Source organism: Ranitomeya imitator, chromosome 3 (assembly GCF_032444005.1).
Source record: "Ranitomeya imitator isolate aRanImi1 chromosome 3, aRanImi1.pri, whole genome shotgun sequence".
Classification (NCBI taxonomy): Eukaryota; Metazoa; Chordata; class Amphibia; order Anura; family Dendrobatidae; genus Ranitomeya; species Ranitomeya imitator.
Genome location: NC_091284.1, coordinates 16,151,941 through 16,169,811, shown reverse-complemented (window position 1 = coordinate 16,169,811; position 17,871 = coordinate 16,151,941). Strand labels below are relative to the sequence as shown.

At 56.8% G+C, this 17,871-nt stretch overlaps 1 protein-coding gene across 3 annotated transcripts; it reads right to left on the bottom strand.

The window, feature by feature from the left end:
* Nucleotides 1–79: 79 nt before the first annotated feature.
* QTRT2 (queuine tRNA-ribosyltransferase accessory subunit 2) lies at nt 80–17,862 on the bottom strand. 3 transcript variants are annotated; one of them, XM_069760549.1, is made up of 9 exons: nt 17,705–17,862; nt 17,349–17,562; nt 10,040–10,095; nt 9,165–9,241; nt 8,633–8,842; nt 8,335–8,534; nt 7,748–7,917; nt 1,262–1,373; nt 80–1,061 (listed from the first exon to the last, which is right to left on the bottom strand). In XM_069760549.1, the coding sequence occupies exons 2-9, from the start codon at nt 17,546–17,548 to the stop codon at nt 830–832; spliced, it is 1,257 nt and encodes a 418-aa protein (XP_069616650.1). In that variant the 5' UTR covers nt 17,549–17,562; nt 17,705–17,862; the 3' UTR covers nt 80–829. The 3 variants fall into 3 exon arrangements, with proteins under 3 accessions (XP_069616650.1, XP_069616653.1, XP_069616652.1); XM_069760552.1 differs by having other exon boundaries at nt 7,766–7,917; XM_069760551.1 differs by having other exon boundaries at nt 17,806–17,850.
* Between the last annotated feature and the right edge of the window lie 9 nt (nt 17,863–17,871).

The window sequence follows — 17,871 nt, the reverse complement described above, 5'->3', positions numbered from 1 at the left end:
CCTTCTATTCGGAGAGCATCCGATCAATGGAGAAGTGTGGTGAAATCTCGGAGGATCAAATTAAAAGTCGTGAGGCCAATTTTCTCAAAAAAGTTTATTTTGATATTCAGATAAATTAATGAAAACCCCTCGAACCTGCACAGACATGGGGGCAGGACAAGGGTGTGAAAAGGCAGAGGGAAAACTTCTGCTCAGGGCCCATGGTCTCCTCGATCCCTCGCTGCTCCCAGAATCCAATGAGGCCGAGATGCCGATGGATGTTTGAAACATTTCTGACTTTCAATGAATATCTTTAGAACTACATAGAAGCTCCGGACACAACTGGGTTTTGGATCCTTTTTGCTGTTTCGTCTGTTTGTTGGACGCGGTTCATCATCGTCGGTCTCATCCCATTCACACGAGAAGGTGAGCGGGAAGCGCTGATGTAGCAGAGCTGGGCTTGTCAGACGTATAAGGATGAACGCGTCAGGTGTGGCATCTGCTGGGTAAGAAGGCGATGATCAGGTGTAGAGGAGCCAAAGCAACAGATCTGATGAGGAGGAACGTCCCTGATGCAGCAGAGACACGTTTGTAAGGAGTAACGGAAATCCCCATGAAGAGGCGCCTAATACCCAAACCGTCACCAGCAGATGTGTGTATGGTCCCTCAATGACAGGATTGCTGCAGTACATAGAACGGGGAGATCTACACCCCTGGCAGCAGAGAGTCCTCCTCTACAGACCCGACCAATGCAGAATTATTCACGCCCGGGGAGCAGCAGTTATAAAATCCCCGGTTTGTGTCCCTTTTATTATATTGGTACAGCAGCGTCATAACCCGGGCCCGGATCTCAGGACGATTGTCTCCGGATCATCTGCTTCAGGTCGGAGAACTTCCCGTCACTCATCGCTTGACGCACCGATCGGAAGAAGCTGAAGTATTGCTGGAAGTTGTGCATCATGAGGAGGATCCCGGCCAGTAGCTCCTTGGCGGTCAGGAGGTGGTGGACGTAGGCGCGGCTGTGGTGGCGGCAGCAGTAACACGTGCAGCCCTCTAGGAGAGGCCCAAAGTCTTCACGAAACCTGCGAGACGAGGAAACGTTTAGATTTATTTCATCCAAGGTCTGAAGGTCTCTATTATCACCGCTTGCTGTCACCGAATATGAACGGTCAGGTGTGAAGTGTAGGTCAGGTGCAGACCGTCACTGTCATTGTACGGTGATTAGACGTCGGCGTGTCACGTGTGCGGCGCGGTGGTGTCATGTGAGCGAGGAGCCACGCACCGTTTCTCCTTCAGGCAGATCTCGAAGGAGGTGACGTCAGAGCCGTCGGTCTCTGGATCCTCAGATTTCTCCTCGTTCTTCTCCCCATTACTCGGCTCCTCCTGTTCTAAGACTGGAAGAAAGAAAATCGCGGTCACAGAGAAAATACTGCAAATGTCAAGAGCTTCAGAGAAACACCGCGCCATTATCATATAATGAGGCGCTGTTATACTACTGTGGTGGAGGCCGGGCCGTTATATTAGTGTAATGGCGGAGTAGAGGCCGAGCCGTTATATTACTGTACTGGTGGAGTAGAGGCCGGGCCGTTATATTACTGTACTGGTGGAGTAGAGGCCGGGCCGTTATATTAGTGTAATGGCGGAGTAGAGGCCGGGCCGATATATTAGTGTAATGGCGGAGTAGAGGCCGGGCCGTTATATTAGTGTAATGGCGGAGTAGAGGCCGGGCCGTTATATTAGTGTAATGGCGGAGTAGAGGCCGGGCCGATATATTAGTGTAATGGCGGAGTAGAGGCCGGGCCGATATATTAGTGTAATGGCGGAGTAGAGGCCGGGCCGTGATATTAGTGTAATGGCGGAGTAGAGGCCGGGCTGTTATTAGTGTTATGGTGGAGTAGAGGCCGGGCCGTTATATTAATGTACTGGTGGAGTAGAGGCCGGGCCGTTATATTAGTGTAATGGCGGAGTAGAGGCCGGGCCGTTATATTAGTGTAATGGCGGAGTAGAGGCCGGGCCGTTATTAGTGTTATGGTGGAGTAGAGGCCGGGCCGTTATTAGTGTTATGGTGGAGTAGAGGCCGGGCCGTTATATTAATGTACTGGTGGAGTAGAGGCCGGGCCGTTATATTACTGTACTGGTGGAGTAGAGGCCGGGCCGTTATATTAGTGTAATGGCGGAGTAGAGGCCGGGCCGATATATTAGTGTAATGGCGGAGTAGAGGCCGAGCCGTTATATTACTGTACTGGTGGAGTAGAGGCCGGGCCGTTATATTACTGTACTGGTGGAGTAGAGGCCGGGCCGTTATATTAGTGTAATGGCGGAGTAGAGGCCGGGCCGATATATTAGTGTAATGGCGGAGTAGAGGCCGGGCCGTTATATTAGTGTAATGGCGGAGTAGAGGCCGGGCCGTTATATTAGTGTAATGGCGGAGTAGAGGCCGGGCCGATATATTAGTGTAATGGCGGAGTAGAGGCCGGGCCGATATATTAGTGTAATGGCGGAGTAGAGGCCGGGCCGTGATATTAGTGTAATGGCGGAGTAGAGGCCGGGCTGTTATTAGTGTTATGGTGGAGTAGAGGCCGGGCCGTTATATTAATGTACTGGTGGAGTAGAGGCCGGGCCGTTATATTAGTGTAATGGCGGAGTAGAGGCCGGGCCGTTATATTAGTGTAATGGCGGAGTAGAGGCCGGGCCGTTATATTAGTGTAATGGTGGAGTAGAGGCTGGGCCGTTATATTAGTGTACTGGCGGAGTAGAGGCCGGGCCGTTATATTAGTGTAATGGCGGAGTAGAGGCCGAGCCGTTATATTACTGTACTGGTGGAGTAGAGGCCGGGCCGTTATATTACTGTACTGGTGGAGTAGAGGCCGGGCCGTTATATTAGTGTAATGGCGGAGTAGAGGCCGGGCCGATATATTAGTGTAATGGCGGAGTAGAGGCCGGGCCGTTATATTAGTGTAATGGCGGAGTAGAGGCCGGGCCGTTATATTAGTGTAATGGCGGAGTAGAGGCCGGGCCGATATATTAGTGTAATGGCGGAGTAGAGGCCGGGCCGATATATTAGTGTAATGGCGGAGTAGAGGCCGGGCCGTGATATTAGTGTAATGGCGGAGTAGAGGCCGGGCTGTTATTAGTGTTATGGTGGAGTAGAGGCCGGGCCGTTATATTAATGTACTGGTGGAGTAGAGGCCGGGCCGTTATATTAGTGTAATGGCGGAGTAGAGGCCGGGCCGTTATTAGTGTTATGGTGGAGTAGAGGCCGGGCCGTTATATTAATGTACTGGTGGAGTAGAGGCCGGGCCGTTATATTACTGTACTGGTGGAGTAGAGGCCGGGCCGTTATATTAGTGTAATGGCGGAGTAGAGGCCGGGCCGATATATTAGTGTAATGGCGGAGTAGAGGCCGAGCCGTTATATTACTGTACTGGTGGAGTAGAGGCCGGGCCGTTATATTACTGTACTGGTGGAGTAGAGGCCGGGCCGTTATATTAGTGTAATGGCGGAGTAGAGGCCGGGCCGATATATTAGTGTAATGGCGGAGTAGAGGCCGGGCCGTTATATTAGTGTAATGGCGGAGTAGAGGCCGGGCCGTTATATTAGTGTAATGGCGGAGTAGAGGCCGGGCCGATATATTAGTGTAATGGCGGAGTAGAGGCCGGGCCGATATATTAGTGTAATGGCGGAGTAGAGGCCGGGCCGTGATATTAGTGTAATGGCGGAGTAGAGGCCGGGCTGTTATTAGTGTTATGGTGGAGTAGAGGCCGGGCTGTTATATTAATGTACTGGTGGAGTAGAGGCCGGGCCGTTATATTAGTGTAATGGCGGAGTAGAGGCCGGGCCGTTATTAGTGTTATGGTGGAGTAGAGGCCGGGCCGTTATATTAATGTACTGGTGGAGTAGAGGCCGGGCCGTTATATTAGTGTAATGGTGGAGTAGAGGCCGGGCCGTTATATTAGTGTAATGGTGGAGTAGAGGCTGGGCCGTTATATTAGTGTAATGGCGGAGTAGAGGCCGGGCCGTTATATTAGTGTAATGGCGGAGTAGAGGCCGGGCCGTTATTAGTGTTATGGTGGAGTAGAGGCCGGGCTGTTATTAGTGTTATGGTGGAGTAGAGGCCGGGCCGTTATATTAGTGTAATGGTGGAGTAGAGGCTGGGCCGTTATATTAGTGTACTGGCGGAGTAGAGGCCGGGCCGTTATATTAGTGTAATGGCGGAGTAGAGGCCGGGCCGTTATATTAGTGTAATGGTGGAGTAGAGGCTGGGCCGTTATATTAGTGTACTGGCGGAGTAGAGGCCGGGCCGTTATATTAGTGTAATGGTGGAGTAGAGGCCGGGCCGTTATATTAGTGTAATGGTGGAGTAGAGGCTGGGCCGTTATATTAGTGTACTGGCGGAGTAGAGGCCGGGCCGTTATATTAGTGTATTGGCGGAGTAGAGGCCGGGCCGTTATATTACTGTGGATGATTCTTACAGACAGATCCTACATCACAGACAACCCTGACGGACACACAACGGCCGGGAGGTCGGGGGCCGATAAGGATCTCCGGGGAGTCATGTACACGATATTGGAAGGAAACACTGGAGGAGTCTCCTGGAGGGTCCAGATTTGAGGGACATAGTTCCTCCAAAAATGGTTTCGTTCACCAGAAATCAGCACGGTGTTGGAACGTGGCGAGACCTGTAAGGGTGGCGGCACCTGGAGGCGACTATGCGTCTATTGGGGGACGGTCCTCTCAGGGGTCCGCTGTGCTGGCAGAGGTGTAAGCTCAGCAGGTGCATTAGAAAACACTTTGGTGACCCCCCATCTGGTGTCATGTGGAGGACGGCCATCCTGGTGCCTCCAAGTACAGACTCCACTTTGTCCACCTCCAGACTTTGGCCGATCGTTCAGCCGGCAGCCATCTTGCCTGTCACCCACCCGGCCGAGTGCTCCCGTGTCCTCTATGAGAAAGCCTCTGCCAGAATGTCTGCCGGCGGATCATCTCAAGGAGAACAATGTGATCAGGAATCGGACATGTGAGGAGCGTGCGACTTTGGGGCATTTTGGGCCACTGTGCACAGTACCGCTCTGACGTCAGCTTGGAAGGCGTTATCCAGGGCACCTATTGGGTCCTCGGCCTCCTGATGAAACCCCCCATGGAGGAGAAACGCGTGGACTGGCGTTTTTTGTTTTATTACACGATCTTTTACTTTGTTTCCTTGGGGATTATTACTATATTGATCTATATCCTCGGTGACGAGTCTTCACGTATTAGTAGTGTTCTTATTAGGGAGAGACATTTATGGTGCGGCCCCCGCAGTCGGGCAGACACCACACTGTGGGATCACTGGGGGCCGCGGAGCCTTCTCCCCCTCTTCTTTACGCTCAGTACCATGTGATTTGGTTTTCTGATCATTTGGAGACTATTAATACAGATCTTTCTTTAGGGGAGATGATACTTTTGTAAACTGCATAAATACTCCAGGGGATTCACTCGCTACTTTACCCCAAAACATCGATGTAACGTCTAAAAGGGACGATTTATTGCACTGAAATTCGGACTGTAGATAACTTGGTCCATGAGAAACGTTATAAAGCCGGTGTTGTAAATGTCCAATCACTCCGGCACGGCAGCTCCCTATGCAGGATGTCTGGGGTCGTAGCCTGAATGTCTCGCCGTATGTTCTCTCAGAGCCCCAGTAATGATCGCAGCTTGTTACTATGCACCCGACACTGCAAAGGGCCGCGAAGAAAAAAACATGGCGCTGTTAAGTCAGGCGATGTTGGTGGCCACAGTCCGTCAGTCGTCAAAGACCACCGCCACGAAGGAAGGCGAACACTACACAAAGACCACCGCCACGCAGGGAGGCGAGCACTACACAAAGACCACCGCCACGCAGGGAGGCGAGCACTACACAAAGACCACCGCCACGCAGGGAGGCGAGCACTACACAAAGACCACCGCCACGCAGGGAGGCGAGCACTACACAAAGACCACCGCCACGCAGGGAGGCGAGCACTACACAAAGACCACCGCCACGCAGGGAGGCGAGCACTACACAAAGACCACCGCCACGCAGGGAGGCGAGCACTACACAAAGACCACCGCCACGCAGGGAGGCGAGCACTACACAAAGACCACCGCCACGCAGGGAGGCGAGAACTACACAAAGACCACCGCCATGCGGGAAGGCGAGCACTACACAGAGACCACCGACACGCGGGAAGGCGAGCACCGGACCTAGACCACCGACACGCGGGAAGGCGAGCACCGGACTTAGACCACCGACACGCGGGAAGGCGAGCACCGGACCTAGACCACCGCCACATGGGAAGGCGAGCACTACACAAAGACCACCGACACGCAGGAAGGCGAGCACCGGACCTAGACCACCGCCACGTGGGAAGGCAAGCACTACACAAAGACCACTGACACGCAGGAAGGCGAGCACCGGACCTAGACCACAGACACGCGGGAAGACGAGCACTACACATAGACCACCGACACACGGGAAGGCGAGCACCGGACCTAGACCACCGACACGCGGGAAGGAGAGCACCGGACCTAGACACCGCCACGTGGGAAGGCAAGCACTACACAAAGACCACCGACACGCAGGAAGGCGAGCACTACCCAAAGACCACCGCCACGCAGGAAGGCGAGCACTACACAAAGACCACCGCCACGCAGGAAGGCGAGCACTACACAAAGACCACCGCCACGCATGAAGGCGAGCACTACACATAGACCACCGACACACGGGAAGGCGAGCACTGTACACAGACCACCGACACGCGGGAAGGCAAGCACTACACAAAGACCACCGACACGCAGGAAGGCGAGCACCGGACCTAGACCACCGACACGTGGGAAGGCGAGCACTACACAAAGACCACCGCCACGCAGGAAGGCGAGCAGTACACAAAGACCACCGCCACGCAGGGAGGCGAGCACTACACAAAGACCACCGCCACGCAGGAAGGCGAGCACTACACAAAGACCACCGCCACGCATGAAGGCGAGCACTACACAAAGGCCACCGACACTAAGGAAAAGGCAAGCAGTACACAAAAGACCACCGACACGCAGGAGGGCGAGCACTACACAAAGACCACCGACACGCAGGATGGCGAGCACCGTACACAGACCACCGACACGCAGGATGGCGAGCACTACACAAAAGACCGCCGACATGCAGGAGGGCGAGCACCGCACATAGAACACCGACACGCAGGAAGGAGAGCACCGCACATAGAACACCGACACGTAGGAAGGAGAGCACCGCACATAGAACACCGACACGCAGGAAGGAGAGCACCGCACATAGAACACCGACACGCAGGAAGGAGAGCACCGCACATAGAACACCGACACGTAGGAAGGAGAGCACCGCACATAGAACACCGACACGTAGGAAGGAGAGCACCGCACATAGACCACCGACACGTAGGAAGGAGAGCACCGCACATAGACCACCGACACGTAGGAAGGAGAGCACCGCACATAGACCACCGACATGCGGGAAGGGGAGCAGCAAGTCTCTCTAGTAATGAAGGCGAGCGACAAGTCGACGAGACCACTCGGGGTGAGGATGTTTCTTGTCGCTGAGCTTCACTGCACTCTCACTCTAAGTATGTACAGTCCAAATTTCAGTACGGTCGACCGTCTCTTTTAAAAATTACAGCAATTTTTTCCGGGTAAAGCAGCGAGTGGATCATCCTGTATGATGGAGTAATCCCCCCGCTGGCATGTAACATGGACAGACATGAAGTGCGAGCACATTTACCAGGGTGCTGCGGTTCACCTGCGGTCTCGGGGTCCGGCTGGTATTGGTGGGTGAAGCACAGGGCGCAGCCTCTCTCTGTCACTTCATACGGGAAAGTGCTGTCAAACAGATCCACGCCGCGCTCAATGCAGTCCATAACCTGATCCGGCCGCCCCATGCCATGGATCACCCTGGAGAAGGTGAAGGGAAGAGTTAATGTAGGAGAGTATTAATCACTATAAGGAAAAAAGAGAGGAAACCAGGAGCGACATTGCTCCAGATGATCAGGCGGATTTCTGATACGGAGCTCCGACTCCCGAAAGTCACATAACACAATTCCACCTGCAGCCGCCACTAGGGGGAGCTTGGGAGCCTACTGCAGACTGTGTGCGCTGGCCCTGAACTCCCCCTGGTGGCCGCTGCAGGTATAATCCTAGATGACTTTACACCAGACAGGGGATTCCGAGTTCTGCATTTAAAAATGAAAAAATGTATTAAGATTTGTTTTCAAGATCTCTGCCTGCTGTCACTGAACGTGGTTATCAGAGACAGAGCACAAAGAGCGGAGGGTTTGCTGCAGGCTGCACCGTGATGTGCCGGCTGCTCACCGCGGCTTGTCCTCTGGTAACTCCGCCGTGACCGCGGCGATCAGGTTCAGCTTGGCCTCGGGGTTCGCACTGGGCCCCTGGAATCCGTCCAGCAGGAAGCCGCTCACGGGTCTCTTGGCCGTCTCTCGCGCGGATCTCAGTCTCTCCTCCTGGAGGTCTCCTCCCTCAATGGCTCCAATCACAACCTTCTGCTTCAGAGCCTGGAACAAGAAGCCGCTGGTTACAGATGATCCCTTTAAGAAGGGGTCATTGACCTCGTGGCCCCCTGTGCCCGATCCTCTGCTCCCCTTATACTGACCTCGCTCTCAGACATCAGCTTCAGACATTCATCCAGAAACGCCAGAGATCGGTCCACGGACCTCTTCGCCCTCTTTCTGGAGCAGCCGTCGGCCATCGCCTCCCCGTCACACAAGCACTGGATCCAGTCCACACCCAGGGCGTTCTGCAAGGAGATGAACTTCTGGGGCGTCAGCTCCAATCGCCCCCCAGAACCCCAGACTGACACAGTCTATGGAGGGGAGACAAGAAGATCAAGAAACAGGAGGCTCAGGATGAACGGTCAATGTTGTAACATTTTCAATATCTCTGCTGGCAGACAGGGAATGCGAGTTTCTTCTTAACATTTGAAGGCTGAAAATACAGTTTACTTCTCACAGCTGTGGGTTTGGTACAATTGTGTCCAGTCTACACAATCTTCTATGTCGCAGCCTAGACTCCAAGCTGTCACATTCGCCTTACAGCGCACAGTGTAGGCTGGACACAGCTGTAGCAAAACCTCAGCTGCGAGAACTGTTGAATTAGGACAAGTTTAGACCTCTGGATGAACTTACCTTGTTGGTGTTAAATCCGGGGGCGGCCGGAGCGACGGGGTCGTGTATTGAGCAATAGAGCAAAGTGTCTGATAAACCTACAAGAGAAACACAAAACGACGAGAACCATTATTGGGGTCACATCCTGCTTCATATCATCACCCTGACCACACAGGATGTCACCAGACACGGGGGGCGGAAAACACCGGAGACCCCAAATGTCAGCACTGCAAGACAACAAAAGTCTGCACATCACAAGATAGGTAGATAACCGATAGATACAGTTGTGCTCAAAAGTTTACACACCCCGGCAGAATTATTGCTTTCTTGGCCTTTTTTCAACGATAACACCAAAACTTTTCCTCCCCTCATGGTTAGTGGTTGGGTGAAGCCATTTATTGTCAGACTACTGTGTTTTCTCTTCATAATTCATAATGCATCATTCAGCCGGGGTATGTAAACTTTTGAGCACAATGATATATGATAGATTAGATAGAAGGGGAGGAAGAGAAGAAAGGGAAGAGGGAGGAAGAGAAGAAAGGGAAGAGGGAGGAAGAGAAGAAAGGGAAGAGGGAGGAAGAGAAGAAAGGGAAGAGGGAGGAAGAGAAGAAGGGGAAGAGGGAGGAAGAGAAGAAAGGGAAGAGGGAGGAAGAGAAGAAAGGGAAGAGGGAGGAAGAGAAGAAAGGGAAGAGGGAGGAAGAGAAGAAAGGGAAGAGGGAGGAAGAGAAGAAAGGGAAGAGGGAGGAAGAGAAGAAAGGGAAGAGGGGAAAAGGCACAAACATCAGATTTTATAACTACAGGCAGGTTTGGTTTGGAATCGGCAGCTCATCCCATCACTCACTTTATTAGGACTTTAGCTATGGACAGACGGTTACTGCAGGTAGAGGAGAGCTCACCTGCAAACTTCCCGATCCCCTCCTTATATTCCTCCAGGACTTCCTGATGTTCTGCCCTGCAAAAAAGTCACAGCCTGAGGACCTGCGCTTACATTACTGCCATGTAATCAGTCCTCTCCTGACATCCTCTGTGCTGCTGGGGCCCCGCTGCCCTCTCCTGACATCCTCTGTGCTGCTGGGACCCCGCTGCCCTCTCCTGACATCCTCTGTGCTGCTGGGACCCCGCTGCCCTCTCCTGACATCCTCTGTGCTGCTGGGGCCCCGCTGCCCTCTCCTGACATCCTCTGTGCTGCTGGGGCCCCGCTGCCCTCTCCTGACATCCTCTGTGCTGCTGGGGCCCCGCTGCCCTCTCCTGACATCCTCTGTGCTGCTGGGACCCCGCTGCCCTCTCCTGACATCCTCTGTGCTGCTGGGGCCCCGCTGCCCTCTCCTGACACCCTCTGTGCTGCTGGGGCCCCGCTGCCCTCTCCTGACATCCTCTGTGCTGCTGGGACCCCGCTGCCCTCTCCTGACATCCTCTGTGCTGCTGGGGCCCCGATGCCCTCTCCTGACATCCTCTGTGCTGCTGGGGCCCCGCTGCCCTCTCCTGACATCCTCTGTGCTGCTGGGGCCCCGCTGCCCTCTCCTGACATCCTCTGTGCTGCTGGGGCCCCGCTGCCCTCTCCTGACATCCTCTGTGCTGCTGGGGCCCCGCTGCCCTCTCCTGACATCCTCTGTGCTGCTGGGAGCCCCGCTGCCCTCTCCTGACATCCTCTGTGCTGCTGGGGCCCCGCTGCCCTCTCCTGACATCCTCTGTGATGGGACCCCACTGCCCTCTCCTGACATCCTCTGTGCTGCTGGGGCCCCGCTGCCCTCTCCTGACATCCTCTGTGCTGCTGAACCCCGCTGCCCTCTCCTGACATCCTCTGTGCTGCTGGGGCCCCGCTGCCCTCTCCTGACATCCTCTGTGCTGCTGGGACCCCGCTGCCCTCTCCTGACATCCTCTGTACTGCTGATGCCCCGCTGCCCTCTCCTGACATCCTCTGTGCTGCTGGGGCCCCGCTGCCCTCTCCTGACATCCTCTGTGCTGCTGGGACCCCGCTGCCCTCTCCTGACATCCTCTGTGCTGCTGGGGCCCCGCTGCCCTCTCCTGACATCCTCTGTGCTCCTGGGACCCCGCTGCCCTCTCCTGACATCCTCTGTGCTGCTGGGACCCCGCTGCCCTCTCCTGACATCCTCTGTGCTGCTGGGGCCCCGCTGCCCTCTCCTGACATCCTCTGTGCTGCTGGGACCCCGCTGCCCTTTCCTGACATCCTCTGTGCTGCTGGGGCCCCGCTGCCCTTTCCTGACATCCTCTGTGCTGCTGGGGCCCCGCTGTCCTCTCCTGACATCCTCTGTTCTGTGGCCCCGCTGCCCTCTCCTGACATCCTCTGTGCTCCTGGGGCCCCGCTGCCCTCTCCTGACATCCTCTGTGCTGCTGGGGCCCCGCTGCCCTTTCCTGACATCCTCTGTGCTGCTGGGGCCCCGCTGTCCTCTCCTGACATCCTCTGTTCTGTGGCCCCGCTGCCCTCTCCTGACATCCTCTGTGCTGCTGGGGCCCCACTGCCCTCTCCTGACATCCTCTGTGCTGCTGGAGCCCCGCTGCCCTCTCCTGACATCCTCTGTGCTGCTGGAGCCCCGCTGCCCTCTCCTGACATCCTCTGTGCTGCTGGGAGCCCCGCTGCCCTCTCCTGACATCCTCTGTACTGCTGTGGCCCCGCTGCCCTCTCCTGACATCCTCTGTGCTGCTGGAGCCCCGCTGCCCTCTCCTGACATCCTCTGTGCTGCTGGGGCCCCACTGCCCTCTCCTGACATCCTCTGTGCTGCTGGGAGCCCCGCTGCCCTCTCCTGACATCCTCTGTACTGCTGTGGCCCCGCTGCCCTCTCCTGACATCCTCTGTGCTGCTGGGGCCCCGCTGCCCTCTCCTGACATCCTCTGTGCTGCTGGGGCCCCACTGCCCTCTCCTGACATCCTCTGTGCTGCTGGGAGCCCCGCTGCCCTCTCCTGACATCCTCTGTACTGCTGTGGCCCCGCTGCCCTCTCCTGACATCCTCTGTGCTGCTGGGGCCCCGCTGCCCTCTCCTGACATCCTCTGTGCTGCTGGGACCCCGCTGCCCTCTCCTGACATCCTCTGTACTGCTGTGGCCCCGCTGCCCTCTCCTGACATCCTCTGTGCTCCTGGGGCCCCGCTGCCCTCTCCTGACATCCTCTGTGCTGCTGGGGACCCCGCTGCCCTCTCCTGACATCCTCTGTGCTGCTGGGAGCCCCGCTGCCTTCTCCTGACATCCTCTGTGCTGGGACCCCACTGCCCTCTCCTGACATCCTCTGTGCTGCTGGGACCCCGCTGCCCTCTCCTGACATCCTCTGTGCTGCTGAACCCCGCTGCCCTCTCCTGACATCCTCTGTGCTGCTGGGGCCCCGTTGCCCTCTCCTGACATCCTCTGTGCTGGGACCCCACTGCCCTCTCCTGACATCCTCTGTGCTGCTGGGAGCCCCGCTGCCCTCTCCTGACATCCTCTGTGCTGCTGGGGCCCCGCTGCCCTCTGCTGACATCCTCTGTGCTGCTGGGGCCCCGCTGCCCTCTCCTGACATCCTCTGTGCTGCTGGGAGCCCCGCTGCCCTCTCCTGACATCCTCTGTGCTGCTGGGGCCCCGCTGCCCTCTCCTGACATCCTCTGTGCTGCTGGAGCCCCACTGCCCTCTCCTGACATCCTCTGTGCTGCTGGGAGCCCCGCTGCCCTCTCCTGACATCCTCTGTGCTGCTGGGGACCCCGCTGCCCTCTCCTGACATCCTCTGTGCTCCTGGGGCCCCGCTGCCCTCTCCTGACATCCTCTGTGCTGCTGGGGACCCCGCTGCCCTCTCCTGACATCCTCTGTGCTGCTGGGAGCCCCGCTGCCTTCTCCTGACATCCTCTGTGCTGGGACCCCACTGCCCTCTCCTGACATCCTCTGTGCTGCTGGGAGCCCCGCTGCCCTCTCCTGACATCCTCTGTGCTGCTGGGGGCCCCGCTGCCCTCTCCTGACATCCTCTGTGCTCCTGGGGCCCCGCTGCCCTCTCCTGACATCCTCTGTGCTGCTGGGGACCCCGCTGCCCTCTCCTGACATCCTCTGTGCTGCTGGGAGCCCCGCTGCCTTCTCCTGACATCCTCTGTGCTGGGACCCCACTGCCCTCTCCTGACATCCTCTGTGCTGCTGGGACCCCGCTGCCCTCTCCTGACATCCTCTGTGCTGCTGAACCCCGCTGCCCTCTCCTGACATCCTCTGTGCTGCTGGGGCCCCGTTGCCCTCTCCTGACATCCTCTGTGCTGGGACCCCACTGCCCTCTCCTGACATCCTCTGTGCTGCTGGGAGCCCCGCTGCCCTCTCCTGACATCCTCTGTGCTGCTGGGGCCCCGATGCCCTCTCCTGACATCCTCTGTGCTGCTGGGGCCCCGCTGCCCTCTCCTGACATCCTCTGTGCTGCTGGGAGCCCCGCTGCCCTCTCCTGACATCCTCTGTGCTGCTGGGGCCCCGCTGCCCTCTCCTGACATCCTCTGTGCTGCTGGGGCCCCGCTGCCCTCTCCTGACATCCTCTGTGCTGCTGGGACCCCGCTGCCCTCTCCTGACATCCTCTGTGCTGCTGGTGCCTCGCTGCCCTCTCCTGACATCCTCTGCGCTGCTGGGGGCCCCGCTGCCCTCTCCTGACATCCTCTGTGCTGCTGGTGCCTCGCTGCCCTCTCCTGACATCCTCTGTGCTGCTGAACCCCGCTGCCCTCTCCTGACATCCTCTGTGCTGCTGGGGCCCCGCTGTCCTCTCCTGACATCCTCTGCGCTGCTGGGGGCCCCGCTGCCCTCTCCTGACATCCTCTGTGCTGCTGAACCCCGCTGCCCTCTCCTGACATCCTCTGTGCTGCTGGGACCCCGCTGCCCTCTCCTGACATCCTCTGTGCTGCTGGGGCCCCGCTGTCCTCTCCTGACATCCTCTGTGCTGCTGGGACCCCGCTGCCCTCTCCTGACATCCTCTGTGCTGCTGGGGCCCCGCTGCCCTCTCCTGACATCCTCTGTGCTGCTGGGGCCCCGCTGCCCTCTCCTAACATAGTAACATAGTAACATAGTTAGTAAGGCCGAAAAAAGACATTTGTCCATCCAGTTCAGCCTATATTCCATTATAATAAATACCCAGATCTACGTCCTTCTACAGAACCTAATAATTGTATGATACAATATTGTTCTGCTCCAGGAAGACATCCAGGCCTCTCTTGAACCCCTCGACTGAGTTCGCCATCACCACCTCCTCAGGCAAGCAATTCCAGATTCTCACTGCCCTAACAGTAAAGAATCCTCTTCTATGTTGGTGGAAAAACCTTCTCTCCTCCAGACGCAAAGAATGCCCCCTTGTGCCCGTCACCTTCCTTGGTATAAACAGATCCTCAGCGAGATATTTGTATTGTCCCCTTATATACTTATACATGGTTATTAGATCGCCCCTCAGTCGTCTTTTTTCTAGACTAAATAATCCTAATTTCGCTAATCTATCTGGGTATTGTAGTTCTCCCATCCCCTTTATTAATTTTGTTGCCCTCCTTTGTACTCTCTCTAGTTCCATTATATCCTTCCTGAGCACCGGTGCCCAAAACTGGACACAGTACTCCATGTGCGGTCTAACTAGGGATTTGTACAGAGGCAGTATAATGCTCTCATCATGTGTATCCAGACCTCTTTTAATGCACCCCATGATCCTGTTTGCCTTGGCAGCTGCTGCCTGGCACTGGCTGCTCCAGGTAAGTTTATCATTAACTAGGATCCCCAAGTCCTTCTCCCTGTCAGATTTACCCAGTGGTTTCCCGTTCAGTGTGTAATGGTGATATTGATTCCCTCTTCCCATGTGTATAACCTTACATTTATCATTGTTAAACCTCATCTGCCACCTTTCAGCCCAAGTTTCCAACTTATCCAGATCCATCTGTAGCAGAATACTATCTTCTCTTGTATTAACTGCTTTACATAGTTTTGTATCATCTGCAAATATCGATATTTTACTGTGTAAACCTTCTACCAGATCATTAATGAATATGTTGAAGAGAACAGGTCCCAATACCGACCCCTGCGGTACCCCACTGGTCACAGCGACCCAGTTAGAGACTATACCATTTATAACCACCCTCTGCTTTCTATCACTAAGCCAGTTACTAACCCATTTACACACATTTTCCCCCAGACCAAGCATTCTCATTTTGTGTACCAACCTCTTGTGCGGCACGGTATCAAACGCTTTGGAAAAATCGAGATATACCACGTCCAATGACTCACCGTGGTCCAGTCTATAGCTTACCTCTTCATAAAAACTGATTAGATTGGTTTGACAGGAGCGATTTCTCATAAACCCATGCTGATATGGAGTTAAACAGTTATTCTCATTGAGATAATCCAGAATAACATCCCTCAGAAACCCTTCAAATATTTTACCAACAATAGAGGTTAGACTTACTGGCCTATAATTTCCAGGTTCACTTTTAGAGCCCTTTTTGAATATTGGCACAACATTTGCTATGCGCCAGTCCTGCGGAACAGACCCTGCGGAACAGGGTCTCCTGACATCCTCTGTGCTGCTGGGAGCCCCGCTGCCCTCTCCTGACATCCTCTGTGCTGCTGGAGCCCCGCTGCCCTCTCCTGACATCCTCTGTGCTGCTGGGAGCCCCGCTGCCCTCTCCTGACATCCTCTGTGCTGCTGGGAGCCCCGCTGCCCTCTCCTGACATCCTCTGTGCTGCTGGGACCCCGCTGCCCTCTCCTGACATCCTCTGTGCTGCTGGGGCCCCGCTGCCCTCTCCTGACATCCTCTGTGCTGCTGGGGCCCCGATGCCCTCTCCTGACATCCTCTGTGCTGCTGGAGCCCCGCTGCCCTCTCCTGACATCCTCTGTGCTGCTGGGAGCCCCGCTGCCCTCTCCTGACATCCTCTGTGCTGCTGGGAGCCCCGCTGCCCTCTCCTGACATCCTCTGTGCTGCTGGAGCCCCGCTGCCCTCTCCTGACATCCTCTGTGCTGCTGGGAGCCCCGCTGCCCTCTCCTGACATCCTCTGCGCTGCTGGGGCCCCGCTGCCCTCTCCTGACATCCTCTGCGCTGCTGGGACCCCGCTGCCCTCTCCTGACATCCTCTGTACTGCTGTGGCCCCGCTGCCCTCTCCTGACATCCTCTGTACTGCTGTGGCCCCGCTGCCCTCTCCTGACATCCTCTGTGCTGCTGGGGCCCCACTGCCCTCTCCTGACATCCTCTGTGCTGCTGGGAGCCCCGCTGCCCTCTCCTGACATCCTCTGCGCTGCTGGGGCCCCGCTGCCCTCTCCTGACATCCTCTGCGCTGCTGGGACCCCGCTGCCCTCTCCTGACATCCTCTGTGCTGCTGGGGCCCCGCTGCCCTCTCCTGACATCCTCTGTGCTGCTGGGGCCCCGCTGCCCTCTCCTGACATCCTCTGTGCTGCTGGGGCCCCGCTGCCCTCTCCTGACATCCTCTGTGCTGCTGGGGCCCCGATGCCCTCTCCTGACATCCTCTGTGCTGCTGGGGCCCCGCTGCCCTCTCCTGACATCCTCTGTGCTGCTGGGGCCCCGCTGCCCTCTCCTGACATCCTCTGTGCTGCTGGGACCCCGCTGCCCTCTCCTGACATCCTCTGTGCTGCTGGGGCCCCGCTGCCCTCTCCTGACATCCTCTGTGCTGCTGGGGCCCCGCTGCCCTCTCCTGACATCCTCTGTGCTGCTGGGGCCCCGCTGCCCTCTCCTGACATCCTCTGTGCTGCTGGGGCCCCGCTGCCCTCTCCTGACATCCTCTGTGCTGCTGGGGCCCCGCTGCCCTCTCCTGACATCCTCTGTGCTGCTGGGGCCCCGCTGCCCTCTCCTGACATCCTCTGTGCTGCTGGGGCCCCGCTGCCCTCTCCTGACATCCTCTGTGCTGCTGGGGCCCCGCTGCCCTCTCCTGACATCCTCTGTGCTGCTGGGGCCCCGCTGCCCTCTCCTGACATCCTCTGTGCTGCTGGGGCCCCGCTGCCCTCTCCTGACATCCTCTGTGCTGCTGGGGCCCCGCTGCCCTCTCCTGACATCCTCTGTGCTGCTGGGGCCCCGCTGCCCTCTCCTGACATCCTCTGTGCTGCTGGGGCCCCGCTGCCCTCTCCTGACATCCTCTGTACTGCTGTGGCCCCGCTGCCCTCTCCTGACATCCTCTGTACTGCTGTGGCCCCGCTGCCCTCTCCTGACATCCTCTGTGCTGCTGGGGCCCCGCTGCCCTCTCCTGACATCCTCTGTGCTGCTCCTCTGCCTTCTCTTACAGGGTGCTCAGGGTGACGTGGGTCACGGGTGGGACGCCGGCGATGCTCCGCAGGGTGTCGTGGGTGAGGTGCGGGGCAGACGCCGTCCGTGTGTACAGCAGGCAGCCCGGGACTTCCAGCGTCTTCTCTCCGGTCCGGCCCAGGCTGCTGATGACCCCGAGGCGAGCGCTGCCCGTCACAGCACCGATCATCAGCTTCATCACACCGCGGGCGACTGTCAGGAGAAAAGACACATGAGGGAGAATCACGTGGAGGACATGCTGGTAGTTGTAGTCCTGGAGATCTGGTCCTGCTGAGGCTGTCACGTGTGGATCCCGTGCACACAGAGAACTGCGACTAACGCAGGAATTACTTACCGCGACCTTCCGGAGAAAAATCAGGCCTTATGAAGGGTTAACACATCAGACTGGTGCAGCGAGGGTTAACGAGAGCAGATAAGAATGACCAATAAACACACGGGATCATGTGAGGAAAGAAGCGCGCGGACTTTCTCCATCACTCCAGCGGGCCAATCAGCTCTCGC

Excerpts from the sequence above, each read along its gene's own strand:
- QTRT2 (XM_069760549.1), bottom strand. The coding sequence starts at position 17,548 with ATGAAGCTGATGATCGGTGCTGTGACGGGCAGCGCTCGCCTCGGGGTC. Across the intron at positions 10,096-17,348 it reads CACGTCACCCTGAGCACCCT|GGCAGAACATCAGGAAGTCC; the intron begins GTAAGAGAAGGC and ends ACTTTTTTGCAG. Across the intron at positions 8,843-9,164 it reads CCGGATTTAACACCAACAAG|ACTGTGTCAGTCTGGGGTTC; the intron begins GTAAGTTCATCC and ends TCCCCTCCATAG.